At 41.3% G+C, this 21,811-nt stretch overlaps 1 protein-coding gene across 1 annotated transcript in view; it reads left to right on the top strand.

Annotated features, from left to right (window-relative positions):
- SYNE1 (spectrin repeat containing nuclear envelope protein 1) overlaps positions 1–21,811 on the top strand; it is a 300,005-nt gene that overhangs the window by 232,054 nt on the left and 46,140 nt on the right. Inside the window, 6 exon segments of the mRNA XM_032216017.1 lie at positions 1,006–1,131; positions 1,919–2,054; positions 2,057–2,073; positions 12,196–12,354; positions 12,782–12,948; positions 19,947–20,109. Of these exon segments, the coding sequence (XP_032071908.1) occupies positions 1,006–1,131; positions 1,919–2,054; positions 2,057–2,073; positions 12,196–12,354; positions 12,782–12,948; positions 19,947–20,109 (768 nt within the window).

Here is a 21,811-nt window from a genome sequence, read left to right as displayed (position 1 = left end):
TTTGATATAAGGGAATGCCTGTGTGTTTATGCATAACCTTGCTGTTTTGGGGGATAGAATTATATAATGTTTATAGACATGCTTATTACTACACAAATATAGATTCAAACCAATTTCACATCAATTGGAATTTTGTTCATAATAACTGTATATAAATATAATGGAAGTGGGAAGTCTTTAAACTGCCATATTGCAAACATGGCAAGAAAAAGGAATGAATTAGAATTTTGCAATTTTAAGCAATTGTTTAGATGTGAATTTTCCAATTTTTTTAATGACCAATTAAATCAGTGGATTGCAGTGAGTATTCAATAACTCTCACTTATGTATATACCTGTTAATTATAGGGAATCCAAAATACTGTGATTCATACCCTAATAAACTATTACTGTGATTAAAGTTGTCAGTTACAATGTTTGTTTGTATTGCATTTAACTTTTCGCTTTCCTTTATGCCTTCTACTTTTCTGATAGGAAATTAATGCAGCGTTAACTGTTTTTGTAAATTCAGGATATGACTTTATAGAGTATTACCAAATAGTAGCTCTCAAATCTTATTAGATCTGAGTCATTTGTCCCAAAGGTGCTTCTATAAAAGGCAACTGGACTTTTCTTTGAAGTCATTTGGCTTCTCTTTGAAGAGGTTTATTCCACTCCAACATCTTAGTCACTTGTAAATAATCCTTGTGCCTTCTATAGCCACAGATTCCGTTTATATATTGTCATGGTTTAATCAAATCTATTGTGTAGTGTAATGGTTAAGATGTTGGATATAGGTTCAAGTCCACCCTCGGTCATTGACGTTTACTGAGTGACTTAGAGCCATTCACTCTTTCTTGCCCCAACAAAGTTCACTGGAAAATTAGATGAAAATGTGTACCCAGCTTTGTGCTGCTGGAGGAAATGTAAGTAATTAGGTCCTTGAAGTGTTAGGTTTGAGAACCCATCCTCTCTGTTCTTCCTTTGCTTCAATTGAGAGACATTAATTTTATATTCTACCGTTCAGGACTGGGAAAAATGTGAAAAAGACATATCAAATTCCTTGGAAAAGCTAAAATCCCTGAAGAAGAAGCTTTCTCAGCCATTGCCAGACCATCATGATGAGCTCCACACAGAGCAGATTCGCTGCAAGGTACAGTACAAATGCACATTGCGGTCTGATTCTAAAGTGAGATAATATAACATAGAATGCAATCAGGACAGATTATTTCCATTTTATTGTATTATGCATGGAGTAACACGTGACTTACAGACAAATATATTTTATTGTATTATGCATGGAGTAACAGATGATTTACAGACAAATAATACTTACAGACTATGCCATGCTTGGAATATTTTTAAAAAGCTGAGGAGCGAGGTCATTCTTAGCCTTGCTTCTATCATAGTTTAATACGGTATGAGTTATTAAAAATCTACATGTTTTAAGTTTTCTTTAAAAGTAGTTGTCTGGATATTGCTAGGTTTGAACAGAGAGGAGCAGGCATATGGGGGGTCGTGGGGGGATGTTTAAAATTACGTTTTTCTGTTACAATTTCTTATGAAGTTATTCTTTTTCCTTATCCTTATAAGTGGGTGAGTATACATCCAAAACAATGTTTCTTTCCTAAACTCCAACTTGGATCACAGGCAAGTTATCAAACAATGTAATTTAAAACTGTATTGTATAACACTGCAGATATATGCAGTATATCAGGGCCCACAGAAAAAGGAAATTCTGATATTCTCTTAGGTGGAAGCAATTAAAAGGAATGTACATTGAAGTAAACCAAAACAACAAGTATTCTTTTTAAAATAAGCCTGTAAACTGCTTATTCGTTTAGGTTTTTTTTTCTTTTTTGTTCTGAAGTACTGTACAAAATTAAAATAATAAATATTTATTTCTATATACACTTAAAGATTTTCTTTTCTCCAAATAGGAACTAGAGAGTGCCGCTGAGGGATGGACCAACGATCTTTCTCATTTGAACTTATTAAAGGAGACCCTGGGTACTTTCATTAGTGCAGAGGACATTTCGGCACTCAACGAACGTATTGAATTATTGCACAGACAATGGAAGAACTATGTCACCAGGTACAATAATATTGCCTGCCAAAAAAAATACAAAAATAATTTCCTGTTAGGCCAGTCTGATTTGTGCAGACTACCAGACAATTGCTGAGTTACCCCCTAGTTTAATGTCTGAAACATTGGATTTAAATATGATAAGCCTGGATTTGAATGTTCAATTAACTAGTTATATATAATTCTTTAATCTTCTTAGTTGCAATTGGGATATATGTAACAAATACAGGATCAGAGAGCCATTCGTACTAGAATACTGCACAATTATAAAAATCTTAATATCACAAGTTACAAGTCAACTGATAAAAATTTCCTAAGTGCCAACTCTCCCCACCCAAAAACCTGCCCCAACAAATCTTGGTTTGTGTTCTTAGCAGAAGAAAATATGACTTCCTGGGTATATGAAAAAAAAATGGAACTTCTTTCAGCCTTTTTTCAACTTTCCACTAACTTGATTTCACTTTAAATACATTGAGACACTCCAGATGAATAGATAGTAAAAGAAAAATAGATGCCTATATTTTGCTGATGTCAAAATTCTAAGCAAGGGAATCAAGTCCTGCTTTCTATTAAGGTTGCTTTTTCTATTTATAAATATTTAGCTGCTGCTTTGAAAAGTATAAATATCCGCCCAAAGCTGTTTCATATGCTATATTATTCCTTTGCATTCTGAAAGCAAAGAGAAACTCCCATTTGCATGAGATTTCACCTAGTGTATTTGACAATGGAATCTTATTGTTGACTGAATTTTTGAATCCAGAAAAAACACTGTTGAAACCTTTAAGAGAGATAATAGATATATTCAATTGTTCAAAACAAAGCTAAGGCACTTAAAAGCAAAACATCTGAATATTCTGAACATTCTCAGAATGAAGGCAGTTGTAGTAATTAAAAACTTATCTGTAAGAAAGAGATGCAAGAAGAGCCCTAAATTTCACCCGTTCATGTGTTAAGAAACATAAGATAGAAGTTTTCCTGTGTGCTGCTCCGGGAATCCAATCATGGGTTAACTAAGCCCTCTAGCCTTGAGACTGAGTATGTAAATATCTAAGCCATGCCTCCTCTGGCTGGACTTCCTTCCTCTACCCAGTCTCTTTACTCAGTCCCAAGGCTACGAGACCTATTTCAATTTTCTCTTGACAATTTCTCAGGATTTCTACTTCTTTGCTGGATTTTTACTGTGTATACTTCAGATGGGAGGTAAAGCGGCAGTTTCTGCCAGCTGATTCCTCCCCTTGCTGTTTCCACTCTGAGGATAGCCGGAGCGTAAGACGATCCTTGCCGTTTGCAAACGGCTTCTCCGTCTACCCTCCCCTTATTTCAGCGCGTAGGGATGCTGAGTCTCCCAGTGCCGCCCTTTCTATTGCCGGATAGCACCCGCCTGCGGGCGCGGTCGAATCCATGGCTGTGGCCTGATGGAGCTCATTCTCTCCTGTCGCTGCCTACCTCCCTCATCCTCTCGCTGGAGCGGCTGCTGGAAGGTATAAGGATCGGCCGTTTTGGGAGTTCTTCCTGCCGTTACGTTTGAATTTCACGCCCTTGAGGCCGATCGCCATTTTTTTGGAGCGATTTCGCGCATGCGCAATAGGCTCACAATGAGACAGCAGTTTCTTCGCGCGCTGAGTCTGTGCGCTGCATCTGCTCCTCCCCTTTCCCTCACTCGAGGCTTTTGGTTCAAGGAGGATGTCGCTGCTCTCTTAGTCTCTGCCTTCACGTGGCGTTTTTTGGCGAGTGAAGCACAATTGGATTCCTTTGTTCAGTGATTGAGCTCTTTCAAATTCATACCATGGCAGATCAATCTGTAGGTAAAGGTACTGTGGAGCCAATTTCCGAGCCCCGTTCCCCTGGCGAAGGGGGGGATAGCCCTAGGCCCGGCAGGGCCACTACCAGGGCCTCCAGTAGTAGGCCTCGTGCCTCATCCGCTGCCCGGGACAAGTTGCATAAGCGCAAAGACAAGGCCAAGGTTCCCCAAAAGCACCTGGGGCCCCCATTTGTCCTCCTCCGGTTCTCATTCCTCACAACGTCTCTCCGGTGCGCGTTACTGAGCAGGGTTGGTCCCCTGATATTCAGCTTCCCCAAGCTCCTCTTCCTGAAGCGGGGTATTTGGGCCTCGTTCCCCTCCAATCATTTCAGAAACTAGTGGGGCCTCTCTTCGTTCTCCTCCCCGCGCTGGCCCTTCTGCCACTTTCACGCCTACAGCTGCAGGCCTCAGGCCTCTAGAGGGCCAGGAGTTGGGCCTTCCTCCTGATTTGTATTTCATGATATCTGAGGCTATTTCTAAAGGGGTGGATGCAGAGTTATTGCGTAGATCCCAGGCATCCAGGCCTGTTGCGGCCCACACGGGCCTACCTCTTCAGGCATCGCAAGGGGATTCTTCCATCTTCCAAACGGATCTTCCTTCACCCTTACCCTCAGTTTTCAGCGCAGAGTCTGCCTTAGTGGAGGAAGGTGAAATAATGGATAGGGAGCTCTCTGGTGACGAAGGCCTCCCTAGGGATCTGCCTACTGCCCCTGGGCTCTTCAGGCATGCTCTGTTTAAATCCTTACTGTACAAGGCCAAGACTACCACCCACATGGGGGAGGCGGCTTCTGTGGAGAGTGCTGCTGTGGGTCTGGATGCCACCGAGCGCCTCTTTGCTGAGCAGGTGGCTTTGCAGGATGTCATTCCTTCTCCCAAACTCTTTCTTGATCTGATCCAGAAGCAGTGGGATCAACCAACCGCAGTTAATCCTCCTGGGTCAGGGGATAGGAAATTGTATACATCTTCCCCTGAGTTGGAGAGTCTCCTTCAGTTTCCCACTGTGGACGCTCCCATTGCTGCTCTTGCTTCCCCGGCATTAATTCCCTCTGAGATTTCAGAAGGGTTAAAGGCTGAGGATCGCAAGGCCGAGACGGTCATCCGCAAAACCCATCAGGCGGCAGCTTGGGCCTTACGTTCAGCTACTGCAGCCTCCTTTTTTAATAGGACTTCCTTAGTCTGGCTTAGGCAACTGCAGGATAGACTGGACCCGGAGGAGATGCGCCTTCATCAGGATATCACCAAACTGATGGCTGCTCTGGAATTTTCCGCAGATGCCACTCTTAGCGCAGCCAAATTTGCATCCCGGGCCATAGTCTCCAATGTGGCCTCTCGCCGCTTGCTCTGGCTTCGTCATTGGCAAGCTGATGTCAAATCCAAGTGGCGATTAGCATCTACGCCCTTTAAGGGCGGAGCCCTATTCGGTTCGGTGCTGGATCCCATTCTCATTGAGACTCGGGATAAACGCAAGGTCCTTCCCTCTGCCAGTGCTCGTGCTGGTCGACGGCAGCAGCCTTACAATAGGCACCAGCCCTTTCGGTCCAGGACTCGGGGTTCACATCCCGCTCCCTATGTCCCCAGTTACACCAAGGGGTTCTCCCAGACTCAGGATCGTGGCCAGGACCGCGCTGGAGCCAGGGACAGGGGTCGCCAGCAGGGTCAGGCACAGAATAGAAGGCCTTTCCGAGGATCGGGCAACCGATCCTTTCGAAGGTATCGGTGACTTGCAGGATGTTGGGCCCATAGGAGGACGTCTCTTGGCCTTCGCTCATCAGTGGACGGAGCTCACATCGGACGCATGGGCCCTTCAGGTGGTGAGTCTGGGTCTCACTCTAGAATTTCTATCCATCCCCCCGAGAAGGTTCATCAGGTGCCCCGTGCCCAGGTGCCCATTGAAGCGGCGCCTCATGGACGCCGAAATACGCCATCTTCTCACCATCAGGGCCATAGAGCAAGTACCCTCAGGGCAGGAAGGCCTAGGGTTCTATTCCATCTTGTTCCTAGTACCAAAGAACTCTGGGGGATGGAGGGCAATCCTAGATTTGAAACGGCTCAATCATTATATCAAATACCAAAAATTCAAAATGCAGTCTCTAAAGAGCATATTGGCTTCCATCCGCCAAGGCGACATGATGACTTCAATAGACATCAAAGAAGCATACCTCCATGTGCCCATCCATCCGGCGCATCGGAAGTTCCTGCGGTTTCACTTCAACGACCGCCATTATCAGTACCGGGCCTTGCCATTCGGCCTCTCCTCGGCCCCGCGCACATTCACCAAGCTCTTGGCAGTACTAGCAGCCTCCCTTCGCTCACTCCCAATACGCATCAATTGTTATTTGGACGACGTGTTGGTGCTATCGTCCTCTCAGGACCAGGCCCTACGAGACTTGCGGATCACGATGGACTCACTGCGCGACCATGGGTTTGTCCTCAACTTGTCCAAGAGCCACTTGCGTCCGACCATGTCCCTGCTTCATCTGGGGACCACCATCAACTCTGTCACGTGCGAAGTCTTCCTGTCTCCAGAGAGAAGGCAGAGCATATACCACCTGGCGCATCATGTGCTGTCGCAGAGGCGAGTACCGCTGTTGTCACTCTCCAAGTTACTGGGGAAGATGATCTCCTGCATCGGGGTGGTTCCCTGGGCCAGGTTCCATGCGCGCCTGCTCCAGTGGTTTCTGCTGCCCTTCCAGAGAGCGCATACCAGCCATTCCCACATCAAGGTGCGGCTTCCGAGCAAGGCCCGACGGTCTCTGCGTTGGTGGATGTCCTCCAAACTTCTCCGAGGATGCCCGTTCAAGGAGCCGGCCCGCATTCAAATCACAACAGACGCCAGCTTGTTTGGATGGGGAGCCCACGCCCTGGACAGGGTGGCTCAGGGGCGTTGGTCGGATCAAGAACTGACGAACAGTATAAATTGGCTAGAGCTGCGGGCCATCCGTCTAGCCCTTCTGGAGTTTCGGGACATTGTATCTCGCAGTCATGTGTTGGTCTTGACCGACAATGTGGCCTCCAAGGCTCACATCAATCGCCGGGGGGCACACAGTCCAGAGCCCTGATGCTGGAGACGGAGAAGTTATTCCATTGGGCGGAGCCCAGACTCTCATCGATTCGGGCGGAACACATCTCGGGCAAGGCCAACACGCAGGCAGACTGGCTGAGCAGGGCAACGGTGGATCAAGGGGAGTGGCAACTCCACCCCGTTCTCTTCCAGGAACTCGCTCGCCGTTTTGGCCACCCCGAGGTGGATCTGTTTGCGCATCCACACAACGCGCAACTTCCCCGCTTCTACTCCAGATACCAGACCCTGGGAGCAGAGGGAGTAGACGCTCTACACAGTCTGTGGCCGGCCGGCCTTCTTTATGCCTTTCCTCCTCTCCCGATCCTTCCGTCGGTCATTCAGAAAATCTTGGCGGAGCAGACGGAAGTACTGCTGGTCGCCCCGATGTGGCCCAGGCGACCCTGGTTCGCAGACCTCGTCCATCTGTCCGTTTCGCATCCTTGGACGACCAGATTCAGCTCAACCAGGGAGTTCTCATACACCCGAACCCCCAGCTGTTGCAGTTAGCCGTGTGGCACGTGAGCGGGCGATTCTAGGGGCTCTTCACTACTCTGACGAAGTCATCTCCACCATTCAGGCGGCTCGTCACCCGTCAACTACCCGCATTTATGAAGCCACCTGGAAGGCCTTCTGTCGTTGGTGTCGCTGCACCGGGGTCAATCCCATCAAAGCCTCGGTGCCCCAAGTTCTGGACTTTTTGCAGGCTGGCCTTAACAAAGGGCTGGCGCCAACACGCTTCGTCACCAGGTCACGGCCTTGTCTACGGTGATCGGAGGAGGTCAAGGCCAGTCCTTGTCCCAACACGCGCGGGTCCGTACCTTCCTGAAGGGTGCTTCCAACTTACGACCGCCAACCGTACATCGTTATCCCACATGGGACTTGACCCGGTTCTTAGAGCTCTCACAGCTGCTCCCTTTGAACCTATTCACTCCATCAGTCTCCGGTTGTTGACGCTCAAGACAGCCTTTCTAGTGGCCATCACATCGGCCAGGAGGGTGTCAGAACTAGCAGCGCTTTCAGTTCGCGCAGACCTCTGCATCTTCCATCCGAACAGGGTGGTGCTTTGTTTGGATCCGACCTTCCTTCCCAAGATAAATTCACTGTTTCACAGGACTCAAGAACTCGTCCTGCCGGACTTTTGTCCTCATCCTTCCCATCCGCAGGAACGACAGTGGCACCATCTGGATGTTTGCAGGGTCCTTCGTCGCTATGTGAAGCGCACAGCTTCATTCAGGAGGTCGGAAGCACTGTTCGTCTCCTTCCAGCCTTCGTCAATGGGTCAGAAGGTTTCTTCCCACACCATCGGCCGGTGGTTGAAGGCGTGCATTGCCTTGGCATATGACAGTCACTCACGACCGGTTCCCAGGCGGATCACCCCTCACTCGACCAGGAGTGGGGCCACCACAGTGGCCTGGGCTACGCAAGCTTCTGTAGAGGAAATTTGTAGGGCTGCCACCTGGGCGTCGCCCTCACCCTTTATTCGACACTACAAGATTGATGTCTATGCCTCGGCTGCGGCGTTCTTTGGGCGGAGAGTGTTGCAAAGGGTTCTTCCTTCTGCGGAGGAGCCTGTCCAGCCTAGCTCCCGCCCTGGGAGTTCATTGCTTTGACATATCCCATGATTGGATTCCCGGAGCAGCACACAGGAGAATGACCGTTGTCTTACCTGAACGGTCCTTCTATGGGTGCTGCGAAGGGAATCCAAACCCGCCCGCAGTTTCGGCTGGTCAGGGCTCCACCTTGCATTGTGACTATGTGACTTATCTCTGACTGGACTTGTCCGCTTGGTGCCGGAATTGCCGGCGGCCTGATTGACATTGACGTTTTGCTCTTCGGTGGACTTCGTGCGAGACTGGATAGAGGAAGGAAGTCCAGCCAGAGGAGGCGTGGCTTAGATATTTACATACTCAGTCTCAAGGCTAGAGGGCTTAGTTAACCCATGATTGGATTCCCTTCGCAGCACCCATAGAAGGACCGTTCAGGTAAGACAACGGTCAATACATATATAAACACAAAAAATGATAAATCAGGTAAACATCCTGGTTGTTTCTTTATTTTCTTATTTTATGCCAAACGAATTGAATAATATATGAACTGAGTCCATTTAATTGTTCTTTCAGTTTGGTGTCTAAAATCAGGAACGTGCTAGTCAGTCATTTTTAGGCCTTTTCACTTTCTAAGATTCACAAATATACCTTTCGACCAGTAGGTAGCAGCAAAGAATTAAAATGTTTATATTTCTTGGCTGGTTGTTTAACTGCATATCATATATGGATCAGTTACATGAAAAGACAAGCAGACAAACACAACTCATAGAACCTAAGTTTTCATATTGTATATTCCCGAGCATTCAGGAAACCCGGGAAGCATGGTTAATATCAGGGACATTTACTTTGCTCATTGGTCAGATGACTGCTTGATCAATCCCTTTACAAAGAAAAAAGAAAAAAAGTTTCAGGCACCAGGAACTTAAGCCCCACTACAATCAATCGTGGACTAAAGGGTGGACAGAATGACACGAATTAGAATGGCAAGATTGCTGATACAAAGCATGTCATTTCAGACCACCTCCCTGTCACTCCCATGCAATAGGGAGTATATAATAATATATACAGAATATTAGCGAAAACCCCGAGCATGAAACCTGAAGCCATCCTTAGACCAAAGAAAGATACTGACATTCAGGCAAAGAGGCATGTGGAGATGTGCTTAGGTTATCCTTGCACCAGCCCAAGGAGGAAATTAGGAAGTATTTGTTTTTCACCACAGTTGGCGGTTGTGTCATTGCTTTTTAATTGTATTAATACGATAGCTCTGATTCCTTGTGATTGGGGAGGCTATTATAATTCCTACACTTTAAAAAGGAGCAAAAGATGATCTTAGTAATTAGAGATGGATAAACTTGTTGAGTGTTGTGAGTAAATGATTGTGCCATATTTATATTGGAAATGCAGGTGGTCCTCATTTAATGGTACTTATGACTGATCTTTGCACTTATGCCAGACACTCTTTATCTCTGCAGTCATGTAATCATGACCGGGCACTTGGTTCCCTACTCACAGTTACATATTAAATGATGAGTCACCTGCTCATCGTTTGCATCCTTCTTTGTTCTCACTTAATAATGGGATAGGATTCACTTAATGACAGCAACCAGAAGTGTGTGAATTTCTTTTGCAAAGCAGTATAGTCATATCACATTGTGCTTTAAGACCACATTGCTTAGTGATGGAAATTCTGGTCCCAATTACCATAAATAAATGAGGACTACCCATTAGAAATGCCTTTACTCTGATTGTTTAAAGAATAACAGATGGTTTGATTCTTTTATTATTTCTCTTTATTTGTATCTGAACTTCAGTATCTTACTATCTTGACTTTGTCGTACCCTGTTCTAAGTCTATTTGGATTGGAGTGTGCTATGAAAGTTTGTAAACAAATAAATATAGAAATGCTTTAACTTTTGTATAAACACCTTCACTAAGAGTTTAGATTTCATGCTCTATCATCTACTTAAATTGGCCAAGAAGAGCATTCCAATACTGTTTATGTGTTCATTACACAAACCTTAATTGGTGTTAGAAAGGACTTAACATTTTTTTAACAGGGAACACTTGCAAATAAACTTATTTGGTTGGATATATTTTTTGAAGGCTCAAGAGACAGAATGCATGCTGGCTATGTTGGAAGGTGGGCGATGGGGACATAAATATTTTTTTTTTTTATGCTGCACACATCGAACAACTAATTCCTTATTTCTGATCTTGAGGCATTTTTACCTAATTGGCTCACCAGTTGTTCTCCATGCAATAGAGGAGTTTAGTTCCACAAAGAATTAAAATAGTTTCTTAATGCTGAGTTGTGGAAAAAAACACAAAGGAAATTAGAATCATTTGTATCTTGTTTTACATATCTAAATATGGGTTGTGGTCATTCTTTTAAGCATTTCCTTTCTCAGTAAAGGAAATACATAAGTTGAGAAGGAACTGCAATTATAGAAAAGAAGAAACAGGTGCAGTAAGTAAAGCTTAGATTGTTGAAAATGTGTGTATGTATGTATGTATGTGTGTGTGTGTGTGTGCATGTATATACGCATACACACACACACACACACACACACACATTTTAATATATATACCTACATTTTAAGATTTAAGAAATCATGTTATACATTTATTGTAAGGACATTTTGTTGCCATTCTTCTATTACCTTTTCAATTGTATGTCAGATATGATGGGATCAGATGGAACCATCAGACAGCCTAAATCTATCTTTATTACAAGCCATCCTTCTGGGCTTGCAGGATGCTCTCTGTGGATGGCCTTCCTCAAATAGCCTTCTAGAAATTGGTAAATACTTCGTTCTTTTGAAGGCCACAGTGGACCGATTGAGTGATTATGGGTGACAGTAACCTAATCTTTTAATTTGTAATTCATTTAACATGTCATTCCTATTTCATGTGGGGGTTTTATTTCTGTTATCTGTATCCACCTTCTTGGTCACTGATTAACAAACTGAGCTAGGACTAAATCACATTAAAAAATCAAGATATACTATACATATGAAATAAATTCATCAATATCTGAGTCATTTATAGGTGATATCACTGGATGCAAACTGTTTAAATACTATTGCAGTAACGTTTTTTTTATCAGTGGAGGCCACATTTTTAATTCAGTTGCCTACCAGGTTTGTATGCTTAGCATTTTTTTAAGAGCCAGTTGGGTTGTAGTAAAACAAATTAACAATATCAATAGCAACAGGATTAAGAAATCTGATCTCATTGTTTTAGAATTTATTGCATTGGGAAAACTACTTCAAAAATAGTACGCCCTTTTTTTTCTTTTTAACGGCATAGGTATTAAAAGATGTCTTTGTGACTAGTTGCAGCTCCATATTTAAAAGTAATCTCTATATTTATGTGTAATCTGAGATGTAAGTGTAGTTGTCTAGGCTGTAGATATATCTACCTGACTGTCATTATATGAGGTACACATTTATCTGCAACTGATAAGCCTGAATTTTATCTTTATCTTCCTCTGGAACCTTATTGTGTGTTGGATAACTTTTTTTATTTGTCTTTCTCATTACAATTTGGCCAAAAGTAACCTAAGATTAATAACCATTGTTAAGCTATTAAAGAAATCACATATTGTTGAAGCTTTCTCTATCTCTTTTAACTTCAGCAATCATCTTAGTGCAGGGTGAACATTATGCCTAATTTTTCTTGTTCTCATAATCTATCTTTCTTTCTGCACAACTTTAAAGGTTTCCTTGAGGAGGCAACAGGTGAGCGAGAAACTGAATGAATGGGCAGTCTTCAGCGAGAAGAACAAAGATCTCTGTGAGTGGTTGACACAAATGGAAAGTAAAGTTTCCCAGAATGGAGATATTCTCATTGAAGAAATGATTGAAAAACTCAAAAAGGTACAAGGCTCCTGCTTTACTATTTCAGACCATTCCATAAATATTCTTAGTTTATCAGAACTGCAGCATGCTATCTCTAAGGAAGCTTTCAGTAAAATCTTGGCTATGATCCTGTATGGTATTTTATAATCTGGTGCTCTTATAAAGGCCACATTGGCTGAAAAATCTGGGTTTTATATTTCAACACACCTGAGTGTCACTAATTTGGCTAAACTGAACAATTTGCAAACTTGGGGGGGGGGATTTTATTTCCCTGTTGTCTATGCATGTTAGATTATTACCTCCTATAAACACTGTCAAAATTATAGAACAGGGTGTCATGTTTAGATAGTATTTAGATAAGAGCAACCAAGCAACCATTTGTTGCTCTAAGGAGATTTTCTTAAGATGCTTACTGTGGTTTTTTGAATGTCCTTCTGTCATTCAGGATTATCAAGATGAAATTGCAGTTGCCCAAGAGAATAAAATGCAGCTTCAGGAAATGGGAGAACGGCTTGCTAAAGCAAGCCATGAAAGCAAAACCCTGGAGATTGAGTATAAACTTGGCAAGGTCAATGACAGGTGGCAACATCTTTTAGATCTCATTGCAGCCAGGTATATATGCTATGTATGTTTGTATGCGTTCATGTGTTTAATGTAATTCTGATCTTGGTGGATTGCAAGTGGAATATAAACACAAGTACTAACAAAAAATAAAAACAAAACAAAATAGCCTAACTTTCATGTTAAGACCCAGTCAGAAAGAAAGTTTTATAGTGAACTGTTTACAGGATTGCACTTCAGTATTTACAAAATTTTGCAAAATGCCCTGACTCTCAACTCTAGAACAGGATCAATCCTTTATTCTGCCACCATCAGAAGAATAACACCACTTGCACATCGAGGCATCTATAGAACGTTACCTGTTTTTCAATGGTACTTAACCATTTGGTTTCCATTTAATTATTTTATAATTTTCTGTGATTCATTGGTACCTACAATTTTGCTGTGGCAGAATATACCTCTTCTGTAAAAGGTTTTCATGTCAGGGTTGGTTGCAAGGGCCAATTCAAATAGATTCATTAAAGCCGGAATTGTTATTTTTTGTGGTACTAGATAGTTCCTCAGGATGTGGGTTTTCAAGCAAACAATACCAGATAGATAGAAAAAGGTAGAGAAGATAGAAAAACCTAAAGCAGTGGTATTTAGACAATCATGTTTTTATCAGCCTGTTGTGACTGAAAGGAAAATTATACTTAGACACATTTATAGCTTTCCATTTTCAGCCATTTAACATTATAATAGAACGCCTTCAATATAAATAAATATTAACTTTTTCATCAAGAAGATAACACCTGTTAAATTTAAATACAGTATACCTAAGTATACTATTTAGTATTGTTTTATTAATAAATGCTAAAATTAACTTGTTTAACATTTATTGATCTGAAAAAACCCAGTATGAATGATGGATTGTTATTTGTATTCTACTATTTTCCTTTACTTTTGTACCGTTGTCAAAGTTCATATTATAAATAACTTAAAAGTTACTTTAGATGGTTCAAAAATCCCTTTCCTTGTTACTTTCAATGCCTTTGGTGATGCCTCCTAACAGCTGGAACTATTCATAAAAATTATAAAACAGGAACAGGAAGTCCATATAGCACTCAGCAAAGGAACAAACCAAACAGATATCCCACTTTTTATTTTTATTTGATTACACCAGCCAGGCACACTTTTTCCTGGCTTGCCTTTTTGGACAGGTTAGTCCACAGCTGCTCAGAATTTATAGTGGACACTTTTTTACCCTTCCCCTCCTCCATTCACGGCCTACATTCCTGAAGATCACCCTGGCACATGTTGATGAATGTAAGTTTTATTTAGAAACATGACCACTTGTCACGCAGCTTAGTCTCATGTTATCAGGCAGTGACTTACCAACTTTTGTTTAGAGGGTCAGCACTGTTTGCACAGTACTGTAAAGTACAATTTCCAGTAACAATTGGATTGAATGCTCTTAATTATTGTCCTGGAAAATTTAATGCTGGTGCTGGTGGATTTACATGCCCTGAAAATGGCAGACGATCACAGTGTGGATTCAGATCTTCCTGACTGCAATTGTGATGTGTCAAGGCAAGCAAAGTTTTGAAACTTTTATTATTATGCTTTGTTATATTGCTGTTCCTAATAAGAGGGTTCCTAGTAATGAAAAGATCCATGAAAAATGGGCATGAAAAATAATGGGCTCCATGAAAAAAAAATATTTCTACAATTAAAATATGCAAATTACAACACACAGGAAGATACATAGAAATGCATTTGAATGTCAGACTTTTTTCTGCTATAAATGTGGCATGGAAAAAGAATAATGTGGGGAATGATTTTATAGAAATATTTCAAAACTCTACAAAAAATTAATGTTAAAAAAATTGAAAAAGTTTCAGAAGTATTTCAAATTTTACTCAAGTTAACAACCAAGGACTTTTGCAACATCCATATTATTTAATATTAAGAACAATATTTTGGGGGGTTGTTTTCTGTTTATTTCATTAAGCAGTGTGACTACAATTTTTGAAATTACCTTTCTTGCTCCTTTTTAAAGAAGGTTATTATTAGCAAACAGCTGTCTTATTTATTCATAGTTGTGACTTCATGGTGCATTATAGTGCAGTTGAGTCATAATATATATTTTCAATGACAACGTACTTTAAGGTTTACATATCTGAAATTTTTTTCATAGTATTGAATGAACAATAATAAAGAAATAAATTATCCCTGCATGTATTTTAAACTTAAATATGTTTTCAGTACTTAATTTGAGGTAATATATTTAAAATATTAATTTAAAGTTAAGAATATTTATCCAACAATAAAGATACTGCTAAATAATTACCTCAGTGTGAAACTGTAAGTTCACAGTTTTAAAAAGTTCAACAGATCTACTGCAGCTGTAGATTAATCTTGCTAAATTTAGACCTGATGTGCTGATTTCAACCTGTTCTTTTTGGATGTTGGGTATTTTTTAGCAGGAAAAGAAATCTTCACCAGCTTCTTGAAGCAATGTGGTGGGAGATGTTACACTTTGCTAAGAAAGTTAGCTTCTGTAAATATTGTTGCAGTTTTATCTGAGATGAGATAGCTTTTGCCTACAATGATTTCTTACCATGTTTGCATGATTGTATATCTTTTCAGTTGAAATGAATGTATATTTTAGTGAAACTGTAGGCTTCCAAAATAACATTCACTCGAGTACAGTAACTTTTGGCAAGAGTATGCAAGATGAGTATCTGACTAAGACTCAAAATATGTTGTTACACTAACGTGTTCATTTCATGAATAAAGGACTGTTGACAGTTCTGTTATGATAAGTGTTTAGTTTTTCAAAACCAGACGTATGTTGAAGTAAACCACAAACTTTGACACTTTGATACTAAGCAAAAGAGAATTACAATAGGAAGTTAGATGAATTACTGTAGTTAATTTCTGAGGGGAGGGGGTTACCAGAAAGAGAAGAACACATGCAGAAGTGTGCACAGAAAGAAGCACTGCTTCTCTTTTACTAATTTTGGCCCAAGCATACAAAAAAGCGGGAGAGCTTATTTTCACACACTGAACGATATTTTTGAATGATGGACTTATAATTAATTTTAATAGTGTCTGCATCTATATAAAGTCTGTGACTACAAGATGCTATGAAAGAGGAGGAAATTCTGCACAACAAGATTGAGATTGAATTGGAAGTGGATTAAAAAACAATAGGCTGCAAGATGACATAGTAAAAGATGTTACACTGGACATCCAAAAGATCTTAATAATTAAAAGGGATATACAAACACCAAAAATGAGAGTGACCTGGATAATTTTCCTATATGGGATTTACAAAAGAGGCTTGTTAAAAGGTTTGAAGAATTTTGTGAAAAGGGATAAGAAATGAAGTTTTTCATCATTATTTGAAAGGACTAAACTAAAGAGCAACGTTGATAAAAGTAAAAGGAAGGAATATAAAGTTGGTTTATTTGATCGTAGTTAAATAGATTGTTATCTCAGAGATGGGACATGGCAGGAGGGTAAAAAGAGATCAGTTATTGTATTTTAAGAGAAGGTGATAACTTACTAAAATTGTTTATATTGTGATGAAAATGCGAAGTCACTTTATAACCTAGTTCTTTTTATTCACTATATTCTTTTTATTTTATTTCTTTAAAAAAAAAACACAAATATTTCATCATTTGTCAATCATTAAGACATTGAAGTACAATTTTTTTGTGTGTGTGCCCCTCCCTCCCTCCACCCCCCCACCCCCCCTCCTCCTTCCCCCCCCCCCGACTTCCCAGAACCCGTACATGGTATGGATTTTTAACTAACACAGTCTAAAATCTATTGAGAAAAAAGAAATAAAGAAATTAATGACATTCTACATTGACCTTAGCTTCTTCTTACTGAACTAACTTTTAACAGTTTAAATCATTTCTGATCTTAAGCATAGGCTAACTGGAATTTCTTGGTCCCGTATTTATTTTGTATATAGTCAATCCATTTTTTCCAGTCTCGTTTATATATCTCATTTGAATGATCTTTGAGATATGCCGATATTTTAGCCATCTTGGCTAAGTTTGTTACTTTCAATGTCCATTCTTGGATTGTAGGCAAGTCTTCCTTCTTCCAATATTGCGCCACCAACAGTCTTGCTGCAGTTATCAGGTGCAGAATCAAATTAGTCTCTACCACTGTAAAGTCAGTACATATACCTAGTAAAAATAACTGAGGAATAAACTTTATCCTTCTTTTAAAAATATTTTGCATGACCCACCATATTTTTATCCAGAATGCCTTAACCTTTTGGCAGGTCCACCATATATGATAATATGTAGCATCGAGAGAACCACACCTCCAACATTTAGGCTGTACATTCGGATACATAGAAGCCAACTTTTTAGGATCTAAATGCCATCTATAGAACATCTTGTAAAAATTTTCTCTCAGATTTTGAGCTTGTGTAAATTTCACATTTCTTACCCAGATTCTTTCCCATGTATCCAACATTATTCACTATATTCTTATTGAGACAGCTTCAAAAAGCTTAAAATAGCCATAAACAGTTGAACAGTCATATTAGGCACAAACATTGACTCCATGTTGGGAAAAACTCAGGTCTTCCAACCCTTTTGAAAGACAGGCAGGGGCTGGGTCCATTCGAACCTCAGGGGTAATACGGAACTGATGGACTCATACCTTATCAAACAGGTATAAGACGTCACTTCTTATACCTCTGCATTTTGTACGAACTGTCCTCTAACTCTATCATGACAGATGGTCTGATCTTGTTGCCCAGTGTAAATGCTAAGCAAGAGCAGCGAAAGAGTGATGCCTTCCATAAAGCAAGAGCCAAGGGCTAGACATCTCCCCACCGCCTGCAACTTAATCCATTTCTAGTGGAAGGAGAATTACTACAACACTGTACATCCAACCCTTGAAGTCAGAAGGATCAAAGGCATCAAAGCTGCTCAGTGATCAAAGAGAACCACTCCCAAGTCTGTCATAGATCATCCATAAATCGAGTTCGAGTTTCGAGTTTCATTTTATTTATATGCCGCCCTATTCCCGGCGGGACTCAGGGCGGCACACAAACCCAAAGAGGGGAAGGGAAAAACACAAAAACTACAAAGTACAGGGCATTTAAAAACAACCAACAGCCACATGATTCGAGAGGGGAAGGGAACTTATCGACCCCAGGCCTGCCGACACAGCCAGGTTTTAACGGCTTTTCGGAAGGCCTGGAGAGAGGTGAGGGTCCGAATCTCTGCGGGGAGTTCTTTCCAAAGGGCCGGAGCCACCACAGAGAAGGCCCTCCCCCGGGTAGTAGCCAGATGACATTGGCTGGTAGACGGAACCCGGAGGAGGCCTACTCTGTGTGATCTAATGGGTCTTTGGGAGGTAATTGGCAGCACGCGGTCTCTCAAGTACCCAGGTCCAATACCATGAAGGGCTTTATAAGTGACGACTAGCATCTTGAAGCATATCCGGAGACCAGTCGGTAACCAGTGCAGCTCGCGGAGGATAGGTATAACGTGGGTGTACCGAGGTGCACCCACAATCACTCGCGCGGCTGCATTCTGGACGAGCTGAAGTCTCCGAATGTTCTTCAAGGGCTGCCCCACTAATATGATTAGTGCCATCTCTGTACTATGCCCAGGCCTGCAATTCAACTGAAAGAGATTCAGATAATCAGTTTTCTTTAGAAACTTCTGGAATTGCAATCCAATTACTTTCTCAACAAACTTCCCCAAAAAGTAAAACTTGAAGAAGGATAAAAGTTTTCCAACACTCTTTAGTCCAACAATAGCTTATTGAAGATAGGGCAAACCACCACCAACTCAACACAGATTGAATTCATCATCCTATTCATCACCATCTCTCAAGGATGATCTTGTAACTGCTTGAATCACCTCAAGATCATCTCGTGGGAGGCCTTAACCAACTAGGGAAGGACATGAACTTAAAATGCAAGTGCCATACTGACAAATCCAAGGACCCCTGTCCAATCCCTCAGGACTAACAAGCACAAACTCTTCCTAGGTGTCAGACCATATGTCAATCAACTTTACATGTCCTGCACAGCTGGAGTGATAATAAATTCAAATTCTTTTCCAGCAGATACTTAACCCTTCCATTCTCCATTTATTTATTTATCACATTTAAATGGCCACCCAACTGACGGTAACAGCTCTGGGCAATACTAACCTTCAGATTGTTTTCTTACTCATCTCTTCCTAAGGACTAGGCGACCTTAAACAAGACCAACACTTCAAATGGCACTCCAAAAATAAAATTAAAGAAGAAAATGATGATGTTTTATCACTTTTATTTCTACTGTGTAATCCTTAATAAATATTCTTCCTGTTATCAGAGTTGCTCTTTGTCCTTCTCCAGAGATGCTGTTGGTACAATATTTCTTCTGTCACCAGCTTGAAATTTTATCTGAGAATTAGGAGGGCTTTCGTGATGTACACAGGGCACACAAACTTAATCAAGACCCATCACCAACCTCTCTTCCCAAGAAGTAGCTAGGGCTTAGTCAAACTGCACACTAGAAGATAAGGATCTTCTCCAGTGCCTTCTGAAAACTGAAAGATCAATTAGGCATCATATATACTCTCATAATGATTTAAGACCTATTTTGATTCTGATCCTCAGCAATTTGTCAAGTAGATTGGACTGAGATAGACTGGCCCAAAGTCACCTCAGTTTGCATGGCTGAGAGTAAAATTCTGTTCCCATTCTGAGTACAATACTTAACCTCTACACCACATTGATTCTTCCATTCACTGGAAATATTGAACCTGAAGCACTCATTGCTAAATGAAAATTAAAAGAAGCCTTTTCCTATTTTCATGATCTAAAAGTAATTATTGTAAGCAATAAATTTTTAAAAATACTCTTTAATAGCTATCAATATTATTTTCACTTTTATCTATACTTGTTATGCTATGTTGTTCATATCCATTCTAAAAATCAAGACTACATAGATACTAAAAATTGTTGGAATATGTCAGTTAAAAAGAGAGATATCTAAAAAGAGAGTTGCTCATGATGTTGTCTGTGACTTTTAACAGGATGAAGAAACTGAAGGAGACCTTGGTGGCAATCCAGCAATTGGATAAGAACATGAGCATCTTGAGATCTTGGCTCGCCCATATTGAATCAGAGTTATCCAAAGCCATTGTCTATGAAACTTGCGATTCTGAGGAGATTCAAAGGAAACTAAATGAACAGCAGGTAAAACAAAAATGTGAGGTAGAAGAGCAATCAAAACAAAACAAAAAATCCCCCCAAATGAAATACCCACATTTCCAAATGCATAATGGTGAAGGTGAACCAAGTGTGGAGCAGGTTTGGCTCTGCTGTATCCTGTGGTACAAGAGGGCAGCAAGGAAGATGCCCTTAAATTTCAAGGCAAGTGATGCTTTTAGCATTATTCTGGTAGAATCTTCTGCTGGCTTGACATCCAGTCAACATGGAACTGCTCACTGAGCCTGCCAACCAGAGGTAAGGCACTACCATATTATGTACAGAATGTTAGCTTCTGGTGTAATTGGTTTTTTATTGTTTGGAAGTGGAATATGATATTGTTAACTGCCTTTTATACAAATGAAATCTTCGTGTTAGTATTTCACAACTTTATAAGTCGGTGAGTTGAAAATGAATATTGTATTTGGGAAGGACAAATTATTCTTCCTCCCTTTGGCTGTTTCTACGTTATTGTTGTTTTTATTATTTTCCATGCAGATTTCAACTACCTACACAAATTTGGGTATATTGTTGGTAAAGTTAAGAGAGTAATCCATAAGTCTAATATTCTAATATTTATTCAATGCTTGTATAAAATAAAAAATAACTGATTTAAATCACTACCCAAGAACAGAATATTTTCCATGTATATCCACTGCTTTGTTGGATCTTGTGAAAAGATTAACATGGGCTAACTGAGGTGCTTGGAAATATATTCTTAAACTAAGCATTTTTCAGGTGCAAACAATCAGGACCATATATTAAGTTGCAGTTCAAAAGATTGATTGTGTTTCCCCGAAAATATAAACTACCCCAAAAATAAGCCCCAGCCTGTTTTTATGTGTGCACCTAATATAAGCCTTACCCTAAAATAAGCCCTAGTGAAGAGAGTGGGTATTGCCAGAATAGGAGGCGGTGAGCGTGTGTGAGCCGACGGTGTCTGGCAGTAGCTGCAGCCCACACAGCGTAGATGCGTTAAATTGCGGAAGCAGAGGCAGGTGGAAGGCAGGCAATCTGGATGAGCTGTGTGGGCCACAGGAAAGCTGAGCGTCGATGGGCCAGAGCAGCAGGCAGCTGCAGGAGGCTCATTTTCATGTAGTGACACCGGCAACAGACAGAGACAGAGGCATGTGGGGGAGAGACGCGATCCGATTCATTAGAAAGCCAAGCAGCAGTTGGGAGGAGTGGGGGGCAGCTGCAGGAGACTCATATTCACATCTCTCAGCTTGCCTGCAGCCTGTTCCACGTGTAGGGATCACCTGCCTATCTTCTGCTCTGCGCAGCCCCAGAGTGTGCTGACCAAGGGACCGGTGGGCTACAGCTGCTGCTGGATACCGTTGGTCCCTGCATGCTTGCTGGCTCTTGTGTGTGCACTAGTGGGTGGAGTGGCCAGCTGGGCTGATCACCCTGAAATCGTGTTTCCTCAAAAATAAGTCCTAGTGCTTATTTTGCCCCCCCCCCCAAAAATTGACAGGTCTTGTTTTCAGGAAAACATGGTACTAAATTGTGACAGATAAGAGTTAATTGAATTCAAGAAGGGTTAGACTTGGACCATTTGTGGGAACATAGCAACTCTTAAGTTAATGACACACTTAACTCCATCCTTCTGCTCTTCTACAGCAGTACTTCTTTCATTGGCTATATAGTTAATGTTATAGGTTATGGGTCTTTTATGCAAAGGAGTTGGGAG

The sequence above is a fragment of the Thamnophis elegans genome, chromosome 4 (genome assembly GCF_009769535.1).
Source record: "Thamnophis elegans isolate rThaEle1 chromosome 4, rThaEle1.pri, whole genome shotgun sequence".
In the NCBI taxonomy this organism is placed as follows: domain Eukaryota; kingdom Metazoa; phylum Chordata; class Lepidosauria; order Squamata; family Colubridae; genus Thamnophis; species Thamnophis elegans.
This window is presented reverse-complemented; position numbering and strand designations above follow the sequence as displayed.